Source organism: Primulina tabacum, chromosome 9 (genome assembly GCF_025594145.1).
Source record: "Primulina tabacum isolate GXHZ01 chromosome 9, ASM2559414v2, whole genome shotgun sequence".
Classification (NCBI taxonomy): Eukaryota; Viridiplantae; Streptophyta; class Magnoliopsida; order Lamiales; family Gesneriaceae; genus Primulina; species Primulina tabacum.
In genome coordinates this window covers 39,589,973-39,607,483 of record NC_134558.1, presented here as the reverse complement: position 1 = coordinate 39,607,483, position 17,511 = coordinate 39,589,973, and the positions used below count along the sequence as shown (strand labels likewise).

General features: G+C 36.1%; 2 protein-coding genes and 1 pseudogene across 6 annotated transcripts; 2 read left to right on the top strand and 1 right to left on the bottom strand.

Moving 5' to 3' along the window:
- The first annotated feature begins 38 nt into the window (after window positions 1–38).
- Window positions 39–10,825, top strand: LOC142556107 (protein BONZAI 1-like). 4 transcript variants are annotated; one of them, XR_012822525.1, is made up of 17 exons: window positions 39–349; window positions 2,006–2,053; window positions 2,477–2,625; window positions 2,729–2,778; window positions 3,562–3,617; window positions 4,144–4,329; window positions 4,423–4,557; window positions 6,950–7,011; window positions 7,090–7,192; window positions 7,270–7,384; window positions 8,889–8,965; window positions 9,043–9,180; window positions 9,255–9,419; window positions 9,622–9,735; window positions 9,874–9,970; window positions 10,052–10,240; window positions 10,391–10,825. XR_012822525.1 is itself a non-coding variant. In XM_075667365.1 (16 exons), exons 1-16 carry the CDS (start codon window positions 209–211, stop codon window positions 10,483–10,485), a joined length of 1,731 nt encoding a protein of 576 aa, XP_075523480.1. In that variant the 5' UTR covers window positions 39–208; the 3' UTR covers window positions 10,486–10,825. The 4 variants fall into 4 exon arrangements, 3 of the variants coding, with proteins under 3 accessions (XP_075523480.1, XP_075523483.1, XP_075523481.1); XM_075667365.1 differs by lacking the exon at window positions 10,052–10,240; XM_075667368.1 differs by having other exon boundaries at window positions 10,084–10,825.
- A 1,050-nt stretch (window positions 10,826–11,875) lies between these two features.
- On the bottom strand, window positions 11,876–14,340 carry LOC142556106 (mitochondrial import inner membrane translocase subunit PAM16 like 1-like). Of its 2 annotated transcripts, none has more exons than XM_075667363.1 (4): window positions 14,201–14,340; window positions 12,822–12,909; window positions 12,319–12,449; window positions 11,876–12,221 (listed from the first exon to the last, which is right to left on the bottom strand). In XM_075667363.1, exons 1-4 carry the CDS (start codon window positions 14,201–14,203, stop codon window positions 12,096–12,098), a joined length of 348 nt encoding a protein of 115 aa, XP_075523478.1. In that variant the 5' UTR covers window positions 14,204–14,340; the 3' UTR covers window positions 11,876–12,095. The 2 variants fall into 2 exon arrangements, with proteins under 2 accessions (XP_075523478.1, XP_075523479.1); XM_075667364.1 differs by having other exon boundaries at window positions 12,822–13,471; window positions 14,201–14,323.
- LOC142504504 (pentatricopeptide repeat-containing protein At5g50990-like) lies at window positions 14,202–16,980 on the top strand (annotated as a pseudogene).
- The last annotated feature ends 531 nt before the right edge of the window (window positions 16,981–17,511 follow it).

Below are 17,511 nucleotides of genomic sequence, written 5' to 3'. Positions count from 1 at the left end.
GTTCATATATATATATATATATATATATATATATATGACAGAAGAATGAGGACTGGGGCAGTCAAAGTGGAAACTCAATCCATTCAACTCTCTCTTGTTCGATACACAATTGTGTATAAATAAATTAAATTTATTGGCTCTTCAAATCTCTTTATCGCCTCGCCTTATATCTCAATTTCGTATATTACTTGGGCGAGGAGGCTTGGCGATGGGAAATTGCTTTCCCGATGTCTCCGGCGGTAGGTCGGCGGTCGGAGGAAGCACCAGCTCGGTGGCCAACCCTACGAACGACGCCGTTGACGCCTTTCTCAGGTCTCGTGGCAGGAACGGCCTCTTCTCCCGGATCGAGGTGCGTTATTTCTTTTTCTTCTTCTTTTTTTTCCACGGGTTTCTCATATTTGGGTGTGTGAACTGAAAAAGTGAAATGCGACTTTGACGGGGATGGGATTGTTTAGAGTTCATTAATCGGATTGGAGTTTGTTGTTTTCTGTTGTTCATAGTATGCAGAAGTCGCGATTGTGGAAACGGTTTGATTTTTTCCCCAACGAAACCGCCTCTTTGCTTGGATTCGGGGTAACAAATATGAAATCATTAAGTGATGCCGAGTCATGTTAGTATTCACTCTTGGGTTTTGCGATACCAATATGCACATGAATGCAGATTCTGAAAATCTTAGTTGATCTTACGAGCTAGCTTTAATTAAGTTGCGATGTTGCATGGTGGCTTTTAGGCTTTGTGACGCTATGCTTTATAGGCTTGCAGCACATGAGGACCAGTGAAATGCGCATGGTCTTTCGAAAATAGTTATTATGCACACTACAAAGGTGTAGAATTTTTCGGGCTGGTCCGAATACTAGTGTGTAGGATCATGTAGGCTACTTGAAGGGTGGATTCTTACCTGAGAAGGGTGTGGTGAGATCACTGAGATAATTGTCACACTGAATGATCCAAGGAAAAAGGGTACCCCTATACGCATGTCTGAGCCCACAGAAGTTGACTATAGTTTTTTGCACATATTGTTGAAACACCAAACCACACCTAGAGTTCAATCCTTATTCAATGGAGTAGAATCTGACAATCTTTCCTCTTCTATTTTGATCAGCGATCCCTAACTCATGTATGTTTTCTTTATTTTCATGACTGAATGACTAGAACATTTATTTCTTTCTTCCTTTTGTCTATTGTCGAAGTTTAAAAATTGGAGTCCAGGCAGAAAATTAATATTTATCCAATTTGGTATTTGGTTGTCATCCCAGTTAGCAGTCAACTTCCGAGGCAACTAGTCAAAGTTAAACTGGATTTATTGTCCTTCTTTGCTTTGTCATAATTCTCATTTCAGTTTGTGTACCAATGCAAATCACTGGCTCATGTGGAGAGTGACCTCCTTTTCATGAGCAAGTAAAAGGGAGTGTGACATCTAACATGGGAGGTTAAGTCTCTTACAAATGGAACTGTGGGGCGCTTGATATTTGCAATGTCGTCTAGTCACATGGCAGAGTGGAACAATGTTAATGGCAACTCTCTTAGAGAAATTCATTGACTGAATTGTCTATGCTTCATTCCCTCAATAGTCTCATTATGCCAGTGGCATTAGTTAAATGTTAGTCATAGCCGGCCTTCTAATGAAGGAGTCTGATGAGAATAAAATATACTGGTAGGTATTTGAATCTGAATTTCGTAATGACAGATGCATTGAATTATCCAATTTCATAAAAACAGATTCATTGCGTACGATTTTCAGCTACAAAAAGCACACATTTTATTTGATGTGCATTTTCTCAATTGCTGATGTTGGGTCAAGTATGTCATCCTGTGGTCCACTCTGAATTCTCTTTGACTTGGCATCAGCTTCATTGACTTCTTCATATTCTCTGTCACCGTATTAATAGTTGTCTACTGGCTTTAGTAAATGGATTTGACCATACACTGTGTCCGCTTTCGACTTACTTTATTGTTAATGAATCATTTGAGGTTGGCACTCTTACTATTTTTGCATCATGTGCAGCTATCTCTTTCTGCATCAAACTTGCGTGATCGGGATGTGCTCTCCAAGGTCTGTTGATGTATCGTACTGACACAAGTATACAAATTGAATTTTCTGCCAATTAATAGTTAGACAATCATATTATTTTGTCTGCCAACTACTTATCATGCAACCATTCCCTGTGCACATTTCTATTTTGTGCTCACAATTTCGCATGTCTTTCTGTACATTTGTCAGCACTAGACTAATTAGCTCTTTTTGTAAATCCAGTATTTTCTGATGTATTAAATTCTGTGGAGATATGCCCGTAAAATTGCATTACATCTGTTCCAGAGTAATACATGTAAATCTTTCCTTACACTTTTTTCTATGTAACTTCCTGCTCTCTAGTATTTAACAAGCAGATATGCTAATTCTGTTGATTCTCTGTGCTCATAAGGTGCAGCTGTTGGATACTTGTTCTTGCCACTCACAGTTGATATTACCTTTCAGAGTGATCCTATGGCGGTTCTTTATATGAAAAGGACAGATGGTTTGCTTCAAGAGCTTGGACGCACCGAAGTAGTTTTGAATTCATTGAATCCCAATTGGATTAGAAAGCACATAGTTACTTATCAGTTTGAGATGGTGCAGAATTTGGTGTGAGTTTTCATGTTTTACCATTGCCTTAATAACAAAATTATCAGTCTTCCTTATTTTTGTGGCTCAGTGTCTTAAAAAACAAAGAAACTGTATTCATTCCAGGGTTCGGGTCTATGATGTTGACACTCAGTTTCACGATGTTGACGTGAAGGTATATCAATTGTCTTTTCGGTATGGTTTTTATTAAAGAGAGATGGCGCTTTTTAAAATATTTTAATTTAATTTACACAGATGTACCATTACTCTGATCGGATGTCAGATTATAACTCTCTTGGATGACATTTACAGCTAAACAATTTTTAGTGAAGATATGCGGGGATTTTGTTGAATAATCAGTGAGGCAATGTTTGAGGTCTATGGTTTTGACTTTTGGTTGGCCGGGTTCTTTCATTTGGCAATTCTTGTTTGACATTCATCTAGCTAAATTATCTGCTCAACTTTTCTAACTTCCATTTTTCAACTTACTTTCGTCTCTCTCTCTCTCTTTCTCTCTCTCTCTCTCTCTCTAAGTTTTCGTGCATCGCGATAGAAACAAAAAGTAGTTTTATGTATCAAAGAAAAGATCCCATTTCATTGTATCTGTTTTATTTCACTAGCTAATGGCAATATGTAAAATCTTTTAGAAGGATATGGTAAAGGAGAAATTGTATCTCTGAGCCTAATTGCACTTGGGATGTTCTCTCAATGGTGCATCTGAAGCTGTTGTTTAGTATCTTATTTTTTTCCGTTTCCTGTTTTTCAAATTCTCTTTTATCATGGTCGCCGATCTTTGCTCTCTTACATGTATTTACTGTATATGGAGTATGTTTTTACAATTTTATGAGCTCTATACTTTTACATGGATTCTGGTATGTGATTTATGCTCGTTTAATGTTCACTCCTATCTGCTAAGTTTGTATTTATGTTTGGATAATTATATTCTTGTCTTGCATGGGCACTTAAGCTGGAGGAGCAGCAGTTTCTTGGTGAGGCCTGTTGTTCATTATCACAGGTATAATTTTTTATCATTCTATCCATGTTGCCTTTATCAAAGAAATGCAGCAGAAATGTAAATAAAGCTACCAGTATGCATTGCACATTCAATGCCTCTGAGAACCCAGACTAATTGCGCTACAATGGCTCTCTGTTTTTCTGATTCCAATTTTTTTATAGCCTGCTTTGTTTTATGATATAGTTCAGAATACAGAAAGCAGTAACTGCTTTAGAGGATTGTTCTTATCATAGTCAAAGTTCTTTGATATGTTATCCTGATTGGAATGCCTCATTAATCTCATGAGTACTGCTTATAAGTTTCCATCATGGCTTCTCTGATATCGAATTTGTTAGTTGACTGGAGTGTTGCCAGGATTCAAGTCTGTTTCAGCAACTTCTTTATTCTGGTTTAATTATTCAATCATCCAGCTTCTTTTGGCAACAAAGAAATATATTTGTTAAAGAGCTTTCCAGTGCAAGAAATTACCATTAGAAGTTGGTCATTTCACTCACCTCTGTGATTCATCTTTCTTTGTTCCTTTTAGATTGTCACAAAAACAAACAAGACATTGACCTTAGATCTTGGATGGAAAGAAATTCGTAGTCCAACTCATGTGCAAAGATATGGCCAGCTCACAATTTACGCCGAAGAAATTGTGGCGTCAAAGACTACAATTGAATTGAAATTGAGATGCTCAGACTTGGAATCTAAGGATTTGTTCTGCAAATGCGTATGGAAGTTCTTCCTTTTTATTTTGCTTTTGTCTTTGCATATGAAGGTGGAAGAGCTGATATAAAGGTTCTTGTATTCGTTGTGTTAACAGGATCCTTTTCTGGTGATATCGAAAATCACAGAAAGTGGTGTAACCGTTCCAATTTGCAAAACTGAAGTCTTGAATAATGACCATAATCCAAAATGGAAACCAATTTTCTTGAGTATTCAGCAAGTTGGAAGTAAGGTACTGCAACTAGTCCTAAAAGGTTGCATCAATAGATTGCACCTAAACTGAAACCACATCCTCTCACTTGGTGGCATACTTCCATGCTAGATGAGAATTAAATATCTTTCTCCATGGCCCTTGTCACACCCTTACTCTATAATTGACATGATTACCATAATCAAAATATGATTTGACTGATATATTTGTATTAATGAAGCAATTCCAAACAAGCGCATCAATTTAACGGTTTATAAAAATTTTGACATGATGTCCCCACATTTTGTTTAAAACAAAAACTCAAGCAATACCATATATACAACAACATCAACTATATTTTCATACACAACCATGCACGATACTGTTATACAAATACATATTCTCATATACATGCATACTTTGTATCATCATCAACATCGTAACACTTGTTCAAACCCTGACATATTTTAGTACAATACATATGCGGAAGCTATACAATAATAAGACCCGGTTCTTGTTGAGGTGAGGCACGTCACAAGCATCCATTGGCGAACCGGCATCCTATGTATCTTCATTACTTGATCCTGTAATACATGAGCTACGTGAGTTTATAAAACTCAATAAGTTGGCACTTATACGTATCAATATGCGTAGAAGGAACATACATATCAAGTCGTGAACGACAATGAATATTTAAACCATGTCATATCATAGCATATATTCATGTTCATTTTTGTACTTGAGCCTCATTAGTTGACCTGTACTACCGTGCTTGCTTTATTATATAGCTACTACTGTGTTGGACGTCAGGGAGCAAGCTTTTGGCAACCCCACGCCCCATGAACATATATTGGCCAATAGGTTTGGTGGACTTAAAACCACCCATGATGTCAACAAGCTCTATATCATGTAAAAATCAGTCCTTTTCCTTTCATGTTCATGTTCTTGTTCATGACATAGCACCCATCTTCAATATTCACGAGTTCCTTTCATATTTAATACATAAAAATGGAATATGGTGCTGTGTTTTCATTAATAAGCATACTAACAATGTACATATAGCAATAATCAATGGAAGGCATTTGAAATCATAATATTACTCATTTATTACTTCAAGAACATGCCAACTTACAGTCCAAACGTAAGAACACTGGTTTGAGACGATGTTTATCAGTCCTATGCTGTCAATAAACCAATAGTTCAGTCACTATGTCTCTAGTAGGTGAAAGCTACTCCTTTACATGTAAAACAATTAAAAGAGAAGAAAACTTACACCCTTAGGAACTCCTTATGATGGAGAACTAAGTTCTAGCTTCAAAACTTTGGAAGGAAATGAAGAAGAGAGCTTTTGGAAGAAGTTTCCTTGGTTTCTCTCGAGTCTTGCTGAGAAAGGAATGAAGGAATGGTGAAAATGGCTCAAGGAAGTCGAAACTTATCTTTTTGCATGAAAGGTGGTGCTCGGGCGGTCATTTTCTATCGCTCGAGCGCGGAACATTCTGTCCAAAACCAAAAATCCAGAATCAGTGGCGCTCGGGCGGTCATTTCTTACCGCTCGGGCGCCGCTCTGCGCACAGCCACATCAAAGATCGCTCCAGAAACGTCTCTTTCCTTCATAATTTGAAAAGGTGGTAAGCATTAAAGTTGTAGCCATATGTCTTGGCTTGAATCTCCAACTGGTTTCATGTCATTTGGAGGTCTGAGTAAAAAATTATGCTTATTCTCCCAACATGTGTCAGTGAAGGAATGACAATACACACGACACACTTCGGGGCACTTTTGGCTTGTCTTCTACAATGATTTGGACAAAACCTAAAACATGAAAGTTGTAGCATTATATCTTAGCTTTCTAATGGTGGTGGTCTCACACAATTTGGATCAATATTCAAATCATTATGCTAAAACCCGTAAAAACTGCCATATTTTCATCTCATTTCCTACCAACTTCATTACACTATTTCTACCTACACATCTTACTATCACTATTTAGACATATATTCATTCTTAATACACCATGAACAATATAAAAATCATGTTCAATTTCAATATTGATACCTCAATCATCACGTGAAATCTAATGAGCTAAATAACTACATAACAAACGACATAAACGCATTATTATCATTTGTACGAGTAACCGGGCATTACAGTCCTACCCAATTCTTGTCTGACGAAATATGGAGTTTTCATTCAAGCTAACCATGAAAAACTAATTCCATGCTGAAACCCCATAACGAACTATATCATGGACTGGCACTGGTATGTTCAAATTAAACATGGATAGTTGAAATAGAACAGAATGCAAAATTGGAAGTTATTATTTTTGCTCATCCTTTTTAGAGAAGCTTTTCTTCTTTCTGTTTTTGGGGAATTAAATTGTGTTTCAATGCAATAATATATTTGTTTTCAATGCAATAATATTTTCTTACTATTACAGGATAGCCTATTAACTATTGAGTGTTTTAACTTCAATAGCAATGGAAAACATGATTTACTTGGGTAAGTGACTATTCTTTTCTATTTGCCAAATATGTTTACAGTTTCTGAACTTGCATTCTCCATGTCCTTATTGTCCAGGAAAGTTCAAAAATCACTGGCAGAGTTAGATAGGCTGCATTCTGTTGTCACAGGGGAGAATTTGTTCATTCCAGTGTCTGTTGGGCAAAATCACCAAAATAAGGTAAAACGTCTAGTTTTCCTCAACAAATTTTCTTACCAGAGTGTCATTGTTGCTTGGTGTCTGTCTTTAATCTATAGGTCTTAAAGAGTCAGTTGTTCGTGGACAAGTATTCAGAAAACATCTGTCATACATTCCTAGATTACTTGGCTGGAGGTTTTGAGCTGAACTTCATGGTTGCAATCGATTTCACTGGTATGATTGTCTACATGTGTGTTTGATTTTGTTTTGGTTGTCTACTGTTGCCAGATCTGTTTAATATTCCGAGAACTGGATATTAGTACCTTGCTCACTTTTTTCAATTTCAATTTGGGCATTGAATTATAGATTCTTTTCGGTGATAGTTAGATAATCATTTTATGCTGCTCTACGTTTTGCCCAGATTCATGCGTCATAATTACGCTCCATTGGTGGTATTTATTGTCTTAAGGAAATTTTTTGGAAAGAGCATGCGACTTGTTATAATACGCATCTAAGATAAAGAGTTCTTATTGTGAAATCCAAACCAAGCCATGTAATAGTGGATGGGAAGAATTATAAATTTTGTGTGGTTTTTGTATTTTTGAGACATTTCTAAATTAAGTTGATATTGGTTACTTCTTGTTCTAAGCCTGATTTTTCTCCTTCCTAAAACGGTACTTGCTGGTTCAATCCGGGATATGATAGTTTCTGAGGCAGATCCTGCTATATAGTGGTGGTTACCTGATATTGTTTCAACCGATTCCAGTGGGCTGTTTGGGCTAGAGGTCGGGTTCAAGGTTACTTACTAATTTTCTGTATATTTTTGGGTTTATCCATTTAAAATATAGGTGAGTTCCACAGAAATCTAAGAGCTGGGACTGCCTCGCCTTTTTGTATATAAGCTTGTGGTTTCGCTCATTACTCCCTACTGCTGCTATGGCATATTTTGTCATATTTAACTTTTTTCTGTCCCTTTGCCCAATGCATTGAAAAGTACTAGATGCTAGCTGCTTCAAAATTCTCATTATCTTAAATAAGGGGGAAAATGCGCGGTCTACTTATTACACAAATGAGTACCGAAAAACTGTAGAAATATGATCACAAGATTGTGCACCATGTAGAAATAATTTTCTGATTTGATCATGAATAGATTATATTGATTTCATCAATTAATTGTTCTCATTTTTGGAATTTATTGCCTATGAAGAGGTAGTGATTGTAATAATAAATAAGATTTGCAGTTTATTTGGGCATATGGTCCTTGCACAGTGGATGTAGGTCAGGTGGTTGAACCACATTTACGTGTCTTTCCTTTTTTTAACATCTTTTACTGTTTGGAATTCTGAATAAATCAAACATGAAATTTGCTGCAAAATATTGTAATCATTTGATTGTCTAAAACTGTGTTGCCTCTTCGTTGTGGACATATGAGGGACCATAAGCCTAAGTTACGAAATGGCCTACTTAATTCAATAGCTACTATAAGGCAATATTATAAAAAAAGGTTGAAGTATCAAAGGTGGATTATGCATGATTTGTGATTATCATTTTCCTTAGCGTTATAAAATTTAGGAAGAAAAAGCTAATATATCATGTGTCCCCTTCCCTACCTTCAAATATATGGCATCTTTTGCTTCTATCTCTCAGTGATGGACGCACGTCAATATGTATATATCCTTGAATACAATTTGATCAGGGGTTTTGAATAGGTCTTCACTGATGCTCACTTGTTTACCAGCTTCAAATGGCAATCCCCGATTACCGGACTCATTGCACTATATCGATCCTTCAGGACGACTAAATGCATATCAGAGAGTGAGATATGTTTCTTAAGTGATTTTAATGCATATGGGTGTGAAAACACACAACTAATTTAACTTCTCTAAATTTAGGCAATTTCAGAGGTTGGTGGAGTTTTGCAGTTTTATGATTCAGACAAAAAATTTCCTTCTTGGGGTTTTGGAGCACGTCCAATTGATGGTCCTGTATCCCATTGTTTCAACTTAAATGGCAGCAGTCATTATTGTGAGGTGAATCTTCTTTTTACAAACTTGTTTCTCTCCACTAGTGGTAAATTTTCATCATTACTTATCATTTCTCCCAGGTTGAAGGAATTAATGGGATTATGACGGCATATACAAGTGCTCTTTTTAATGTCTCACTGGCTGGACCTACATTATTTGGGCATATAGTTACAAAGGCAGCACAGATAGCTAGTGGATCTGTTGCCAGTAGTGAAAAAAAGTATTTCATTTTGTTGATCATCACGGTAATGAAAATTTTGCAACTTTCAAGTTTCGTACAAGGATTGTCTATGTTTAATTGCGTTCTTGTTGATACATCTGCATCTCGTAGCAGAACTGTAATAACCTTGCAATTAGGTCAAGTCATTGTCACTTCTATTTGTTTTCATGTGTTTTTTGTTTGAACCTGTCATTTAATATCTGTTTTCCACACTCGAATCTCTTTAGGATGGGGTTATAACCGATCTTCAGGAAACAAAGGATGCCCTCGTTATGGCATCAGATCTGCCACTGTCCATACTAATTGTTGGGGTTGGAGGTGCTGATTTTAAGGAAATGGAGGTAAATGTTTTTCTTATCTTCTTTAAATGGTCTTTACTTGTTAAAAGCATTTCCTAAAATGGCCGTAGCAACATTTCCTGCTGATATTTAACATCTACCCCACTTCTATGGTACAATGTTGCCAATTTTTTTTATCAGATATTAGATGCTGATAAAGGGGAGAAACTTGAAAGTTCGAGTGGGAGGGTTGCATCACGTGATATAGTTCAGTTTGTCCCTTTCCGAGATATACAGGGTAAGCCTCAAATATATTAGATAAAGAACCTCTTGGCCTATATGGGATAATATACGAGCATGACGCTTGGTTGTTGTATAGCACAAAAGATGTGCTTTCTGGAACGATGACAGATGCTCGGCCAAAAAATTAAATATCAGAATCAATGGTACTGGATTGATTCTCAGTCGAAGCAATGGGTGGGGATTTTTGGATCGGCATGAAAAATAATCCAAATCCCTGGATTCTCTGATAACCTTTGCGCGAAAGCAACCAAAGTGTTATGCATGGGTTAACCTACATTTTAAAGATACCATTATTATTACTTTATAAATTTTAGTGTTGCAGTCGGGGTCGATTCAATATAACCGTTATCTAAAGTTGGAATTTAAAATTACGCTAAAAGATTGTTTTGATACCCAGATTTTAATATTTATGCAGGCGGAGAGATCTCGGTGACTCAATCTCTTTTGGCAGAGTTGCCTTCCCAGTTTTTGAGTTACATGCGAGCTCGGGGTATTACTCCAAATACATGACAATCTTTAGATTCACTTACAGCATTTCTTTTCATGTGGCCTGTGTCTGGAGCACCAGCATCACCTTCGTTAAGCTTCTGGTGAGATCTTTTTCCGTCTTACTGGTGAAAACAATTGAAGTTGTTTATATATCAATTTTGCACGTGTTCTTCACTTTGAAAATTAGTACAGAAATATTTCTAGTTAAATGAGAAATGTTATATTTCTTGTTTAATGTGTAATGTTTCATTTTGTAGGAAAAGATTTGCTCCAGAAACATTTCTTGAATGATGAAGTTGTACAGAGTTTCATTTTGTTGATAAAGATTCTGTTCAATTTGTGAAGAAATATATTTTGGTCATCCAGAGTGTATTTCTTATTTTTGCTATTAGCCTGCGTATATCATTGCTTCCACTGAGAATTGAGAGGAAGTTTACAATTTGTTGACCTAAGATTGTTTTTTTTAAAAAAAAAATTGTGTGCGCATCCATGCTTACATTTTACCTGATAAATTACCAAAATACTCTTGAATCCAATTACATATTTGTTACAAATTTTAATTTTCTATTATCCTTGAAAAAAGTCATCCGAAGTATAACTAAATATACATCTGAATGAATTTTGGTATTTTTTTCCATGTATTTTCTGGGTTTCCAAATGGAAAGGTAAGGCAGTATGATGTATTACAATATTTATATTTTATCATTGCAATGGTACAAATCCGGTTGACCCTAATATTTTTATGACGTGGTCAAATATCTTTTATGACACGATCAAATTCTTGTCTCGACTTGGCTTGAATAAATGCAAATATATTTCAGATTTCTATATCAATCTCTTCTCCTGGGCGATGACTCATTTAATACGTTTGCTTGGTGTATATCAAATCGCCCGTTTGCTTTGGATTTATTAATGTTATTGTAATTCATAAGAGTATTCAAAAACCACATTCAAATCAAACAAAATTAAGCTTTAGGTTCTAATTAACTTGTCCTAAACTCAAATGCAAAATTAAGCCTACATATATATATATATATCAAATCGCTCGTTTTACTTTTAGGACACCTTAGTAAAATTTAACTTAAGCTCAACATAAAGATGTGAATACTGAAATAGTATTCGATTCTTGTGCCGACCAAACTAATCCAACATAAATCTGATGACAAACCCAATCACTCACTTGGACGGAACAAGTCGAATCTTTAGCTTAAAAAAAATTAATTAGAAAAAATAAAACCTCCCCGAGCTTCCTACCAAAAAAAAAAAAAAAAAAATATTCCTGTTAAGGTTCGAGCACCATAGGTCTCGTTTCTTTTGCTCAAGCATTACAATACTTTGAAACAAGGAGTTGCCATGAATTGTTAGGCATTCCTAAACTTAGATTTGGTAAGGCTACAAACAGGACAAAGTATCAAAAGCTAATTTTGGAGATTAAATATTCTGGTCTTCAAATTATACAGGAGTCAGAACCATCAGCCAAATATCAATACATATCGAGGGGCGGGAGAGTAACATTTTGTGTCAAAATTGTATGAAAGCCACAGTTGGAAGACGCGTGAGAGGAAAACCTGCCAAGAATTCTTGGGCAGCTCCCTAAATATGCAGAAGTGGTGGGAGACCGCGTGATCCATTCAATTCGTTTCTGGTGGTTGTGTCCGGTGAATTGTTGTTTCCAGACACTCTTTGGCTCTGTGGACCTTTGATTGAAGATAAAAACTCCCATTCTTGGTGTTCCGTTCGAACAGGTTATCATACCTCTGAAAACAAGAGGTGATATTCCAAGTCAATGCCATTATTTGAAGAATACAGAAAAAAACATAGACTTCTTTTAGTGATTGTATAGGGAGGTGAAACCTTCAAAATCTCTTCCCATGTTGTCTGTTCGGTGACACCTAAAATTTGCCTTGCCTCTTCTTCAGTCATTGTCTTACCTGCCCTTTTGATGTTCTGCACAGCTTCTTGAGCAACTCCATTCTTTGAGGCATCTGAAATAAATAGTAAAAGTGTAAGAAATATTGAAAAAGGCCAATCCTGAAAAAGGATCTGACCACACAGCGTGATCATAATCCAAGAGTTAGTCCCAAACTAAATTCAATGAAAGCAAAAGATACATTCGATCAAATTGAATTTATTAGGGTGAAGGCTCATATGCACCAACAGTGATGTTATCAGATTCAAAGCTCCTGAATCGAAAACAAAGAGACCCCCAACTATTTTCTTAACATAAAACAACATTCTTGCTATTTCTCCATATAAAAGGTTGTCATTGAATACATCTTATAATCTGTTGAAGCTTCTAAGATATTCACAATAAGCTTACACAAGAACGCCAGTCAGAATCCCAAAAGAGGACTTACTTGCAAGTGCCTGACGATATGCTTGCACCAACGCTCTGGCCATTATTCCAGAGCCCATCACAATCAAGTTTGCGAGAATCCTCGCAGCCTACAAAATTAAGTGACAATAATAATGAATTAGCAATTGAACACAGCCTCCCAAATAATTACTCTTGATTTTAATGGTGGGGGAGTTGGTTCTTTAGTTCAATATAACCTCAGGCGTCCAAATATGATTATCTGTTGTTTAAATACTGGACATTTAAGCTATTTCAGGAATGCCAAATATAAAAACAAGATCCAAACATAAAAGCAAGCATACAATTGCGTTAAGATAAACGTAAGTTATTTGCAGTACATATAAAAATAGATAAGTTATCCACAACTCTCAATTCAAAATTGGCAGAAGACCTTAATACTATCAAGATAGATCAAAATTGCATGAGAAAATGTAGCATTCATTCAGAGCTAATCGAATAGCGCATTTCCAAGTCGTATCATTACCATGTTACCTGGGCAAGAAATACTGCTTGCAACACAAAAATATGCCTCATCGATACAACAGAAACATAGGAACAGATATAAAATAACCTTTCAATGTTCCGGAAAAGAATTTCATATCCCTAAAGTTGCATGCCAGGACTTGATCACTCGCAAGATATCATCCTCGCCTATGAGCACTTGAAGATAAATCAATATATCATGCTAAAAATGAAAATAAATTACATCCATGGTTTACTTTCCCGAATTACCAGTGTGTGTACCACTGACTCTCAAAGTACCTTCTATGGGAAATAAATAACAGTTTGTGACAGAAGTTTAAAATGTAAAGAAAGTGGATCAAAGATAGAAATCAAAACTCGGCAGATTACTGCACAAGTCACAACACTCTCCTGTTCCTTCGAAAATTGACATCCTCAAATTCCATGAAGAGCTATAGAACTAGCCATCTGATCAGATAAAATAGATAGCTTAACTTTAGGTTTCTACCAATTAAATCTCTTTAAAAGCACTTCGATTTTCATAAGTAACTTATGCTTTCAATATTCACCAAATCACTATAATCGAAATTCATGGGTTTTCCAGCGTCTGCCAACCACCAATTATAGATCTAATTCAGTAGATGAATACAGAATCCATGAAAGATTGTTTTGAGCCTACAAAAAGCCATTTGGATAACAAAAAATACAATACTATGAGGAAACAAACCACATAAAATGGTTTGAGCAAGCTAAATGGAAAAAAAGCTCCTGTTTCATCTCTTTTTCCGCGTTTCAACCATGTCCGCAATTCATGTAAATATGTGCGTGAGAATAGGTTTACCAACTATAAAAAAACTAGCGAAACATATTAATACTGAAACGCACAAAAGGAAAGGAGAAAAAGACAGAGAAGTGAACCATGGCAGGGCGGTGGAGGTAGCTTCGACCGGAGTTGATGAAGGCGGCAGCGTCGATCAGGGCGATGGTGATGGAACGGAGGGATATAATGGACTTTTCTTGATTTTATTTGCTTTACATTTCAATTTTATTCGACCTTAAAAAAAGGGGAATTGTTAGGTACAAGGAACCGGGGTTAGTAAGCCGGGTCCCTTTGATTTTTAGAGAAGAACACCGGGGTTACTAAGCCCGGCTCTTGAGGAAACTAATTTTTTATTTTTATTTTTTAAGGATATTTTTAGTAAATGTAATGAAATTTATTATTTATTATTTGAGAAATAGATGAAGATTCTGCAGCGAAGGAACCTATTTTCTTCAAAAACACCGTTTCTTGGATCACTAAACAGTTCCACTTTCATCCCATTCCCATAACATTTTTCATTCCTCCAGCTCGAACCCTTCATTCAGTGACAGGTACTTTTCTTTCCATTTGGCCTGATTCTGCTTGTTTTGTTTTGTTTTGTTTTTGTTTTTGTTTTTCCGCTTGTTTATTTGTTTGTGGCATTTCATTGTTTTGGAGTGTAATCTTGTATCGTTCGCAGTTCTTATGTTTTTCTGAATGGAATCAGTACATCGAGCTGAAGTTTTTAAAATTTGGCGTTTGAAGAAAATGAAAAGTGGGTGGATCATTTAAGTTCAACTTTGTTTGGTTGTTTGATTTATTATCCGACTGGGGATTGGTGTGCTGGTTTTGATGAGTGTACTTCTTAGAAAAAGTTTTTTGTTTTTTTACTTTTGTATTTAAATTTACATGCTTTTAGATATTGTTTTGTTGTTTGATTAATGAGCATTTTCTTGCGGATCTGTGGCTGAAGATGTTTTTAGAATTCCAATATTAAAAGGCCAAATCAATCAACTTTAAATTTTCCGTTGTGTCCAGCGTGAACGAGATTTCGTATTCAGATGTAAAATGCTTACGTTTCTTCTCGGTTCTATAATTGATTCTCCTTTATGGGCTGATTTCTCTAGATGATCGAACACTTATTTATATTCTTGAAGGGTGCAAGCTATCCCCAAATTTCAGAACAGCGAATTCTGTACACGGAAAAATCATTAAACATGGGTATGGAATGTACGAATCCCATTTATCCCAGTTGATTACTGTGTATACATCGGGTGAACAACTCAATCTTGCTAAAAAACTACTAGATGAATTTTTCCACCTTAATTTTGTTGTGGTTTCTTCCAATTTGGTTATCGATAGTTTCATGAAGGTTGATTTGATGTTGCCAAGAAAATATTTTTGTCATCGTCTGCTCGAGATGTAGTCACATGGAACTTAAAAATTGAGGTTGTGTAAGAAACGGATACTTTCTTGTGGCAATTGGCATATTCAAAGACATGTTAAAAGCAAGTACTGAACTGGACGGATTTACTTTTGCGTCTGCTATTACCCGCTTGCTCCAGGCTTGGAGCTCTTAATCATGGACAGTGGGTGCATGAGTTGGTGATCGAGAAAAAAATTCAACTAAATTATATTTTGTCGTCTGCGCTCATAGATATGTACTCAAGATGTGGAAGAATTGAGATAGCTAATCTATATTTGGTACTGCTGTAAGATATGATGTTTCCATATGTAATGCTATGATTAATGGTTTCGTGATACATGGCCTTGTTTCAGATGCAATATCAGTGTTCTTAAACATGCAAATAAAAAAAAATTCACCTTATCCGTTACCTTTATCTGTATTCTGACAGCATGTAGTCATTGCGGATTTGTAGACCAGGGTCGCTATTATTTTAACATAATGCAAAAGAATTCCTCGATTCAGCCACAGCTTGAGCATTATGGAGCCATGGTTGATCTGTTTGGGAGAGCAGAACTGCTAGAAGAAGCTTGTGCATTAATTCAGGAAATGTCGATGGAACCTGATGTTGTTGCATGGAGGGCACTGCTTAGTGCTTGAAAACATGCAAAAATCACGAGTTGGGTGAAATTGCGGTTGGAAAAATTAAAGAATCTCGGAACTGGAGATTACGTATTGCTGTCAAATATGTACTGCTCTGTAAATAAATGGGACAATGCAGAAACTGTGAGGCATGTCATGAATACGAAAGGAGTCCGTGAGTTTAGAGGAAGAAGTTGGGTCGAATTGCACGGTTCCATTCACTACTTTAACGCTGGTGATAGGTCACACCCTGAAACTGAGGCGATCTACAGAATATTGGGAAGCGTTGATCCATCATACAAGAATGGAAGGTTATGTATGTGCACGAGACTCTGTTTTCATTTATATATCTGAGGAAGAAAAGGAGGAAAACTTTAATTATCACAGTGAAAAGCTGGCCTTGGGGTTCGGGATCCTGAAATCTAGTCCAGGAACTGAAATTTTGATTTCTAAGAACTTGCGCACTTGCGCCGACTTCCACTCTTGGATGAAAATCGTGTTGTTGAACAGGATTATAACAGTAAGGGATAGGATGCGGTTTCATAGTTTTGAAAAGGGCTCTTGTACCTATGGAGATTATTGGTAGCTGAACTTGAAATTCGCATGTTATGGGTCCTGCATCGACCTTGCAAGAAAGATGTCGATTCAACCTGGTAGCAAATCTGATGGTGAACAAAGGTTGAGGTGCATCATATGGGATGAGCTAATGAGGGGTTTGTTTCTCTCCGAGACTCAGTGACAATGAGCTAGAATTTTTGTTAGAAAAAATTCAAGTACATGAATATTCAAATTTTACTTTTTGAGCTTAGTTGCTTCTTAATCCCATTGCAGTATGTTTTAGTGTTTTGCCTTCCTTTGTTGATTCTTGAGCTATGGTCGCTCCTTAATTAGGTGAAAAATATTTCTACTTGTGCATTAGATATAAATCGAACATCAACAAATTAAAAAAAAAATGTGAAGCAACGCAATCTTGAGAGTGAGGCCTGACCTTCTCAATTTCGACGCATCATCCGATCTTGTAAATGGAAAGGTATTCCTGACGGATTTAATATTATCAATCACATTTTTTGTATGTGATTTAGATTTTAATTATTTATATTTATAGAAAAGAAGAATATGAATAATATCCCATGAATATGTCACCACCACCACGAGGTTTCTCTATATAAATACTGATCGATTATTATTAATTTGCACAATCTCGTGTTTCTCTTGCAAGAGATTCACGTGTGTTCATTTGTTTTTTCAACGAAAAAATAAAGTTGACACTATATGTTACAATTAACAAAAAAAAATACAATTTTCTACATTCATGCATCATATTTGTCCCCCAAGTAATATATATTAAGTAACTTTTTCCTCAACGTATTAACCTTGATAATT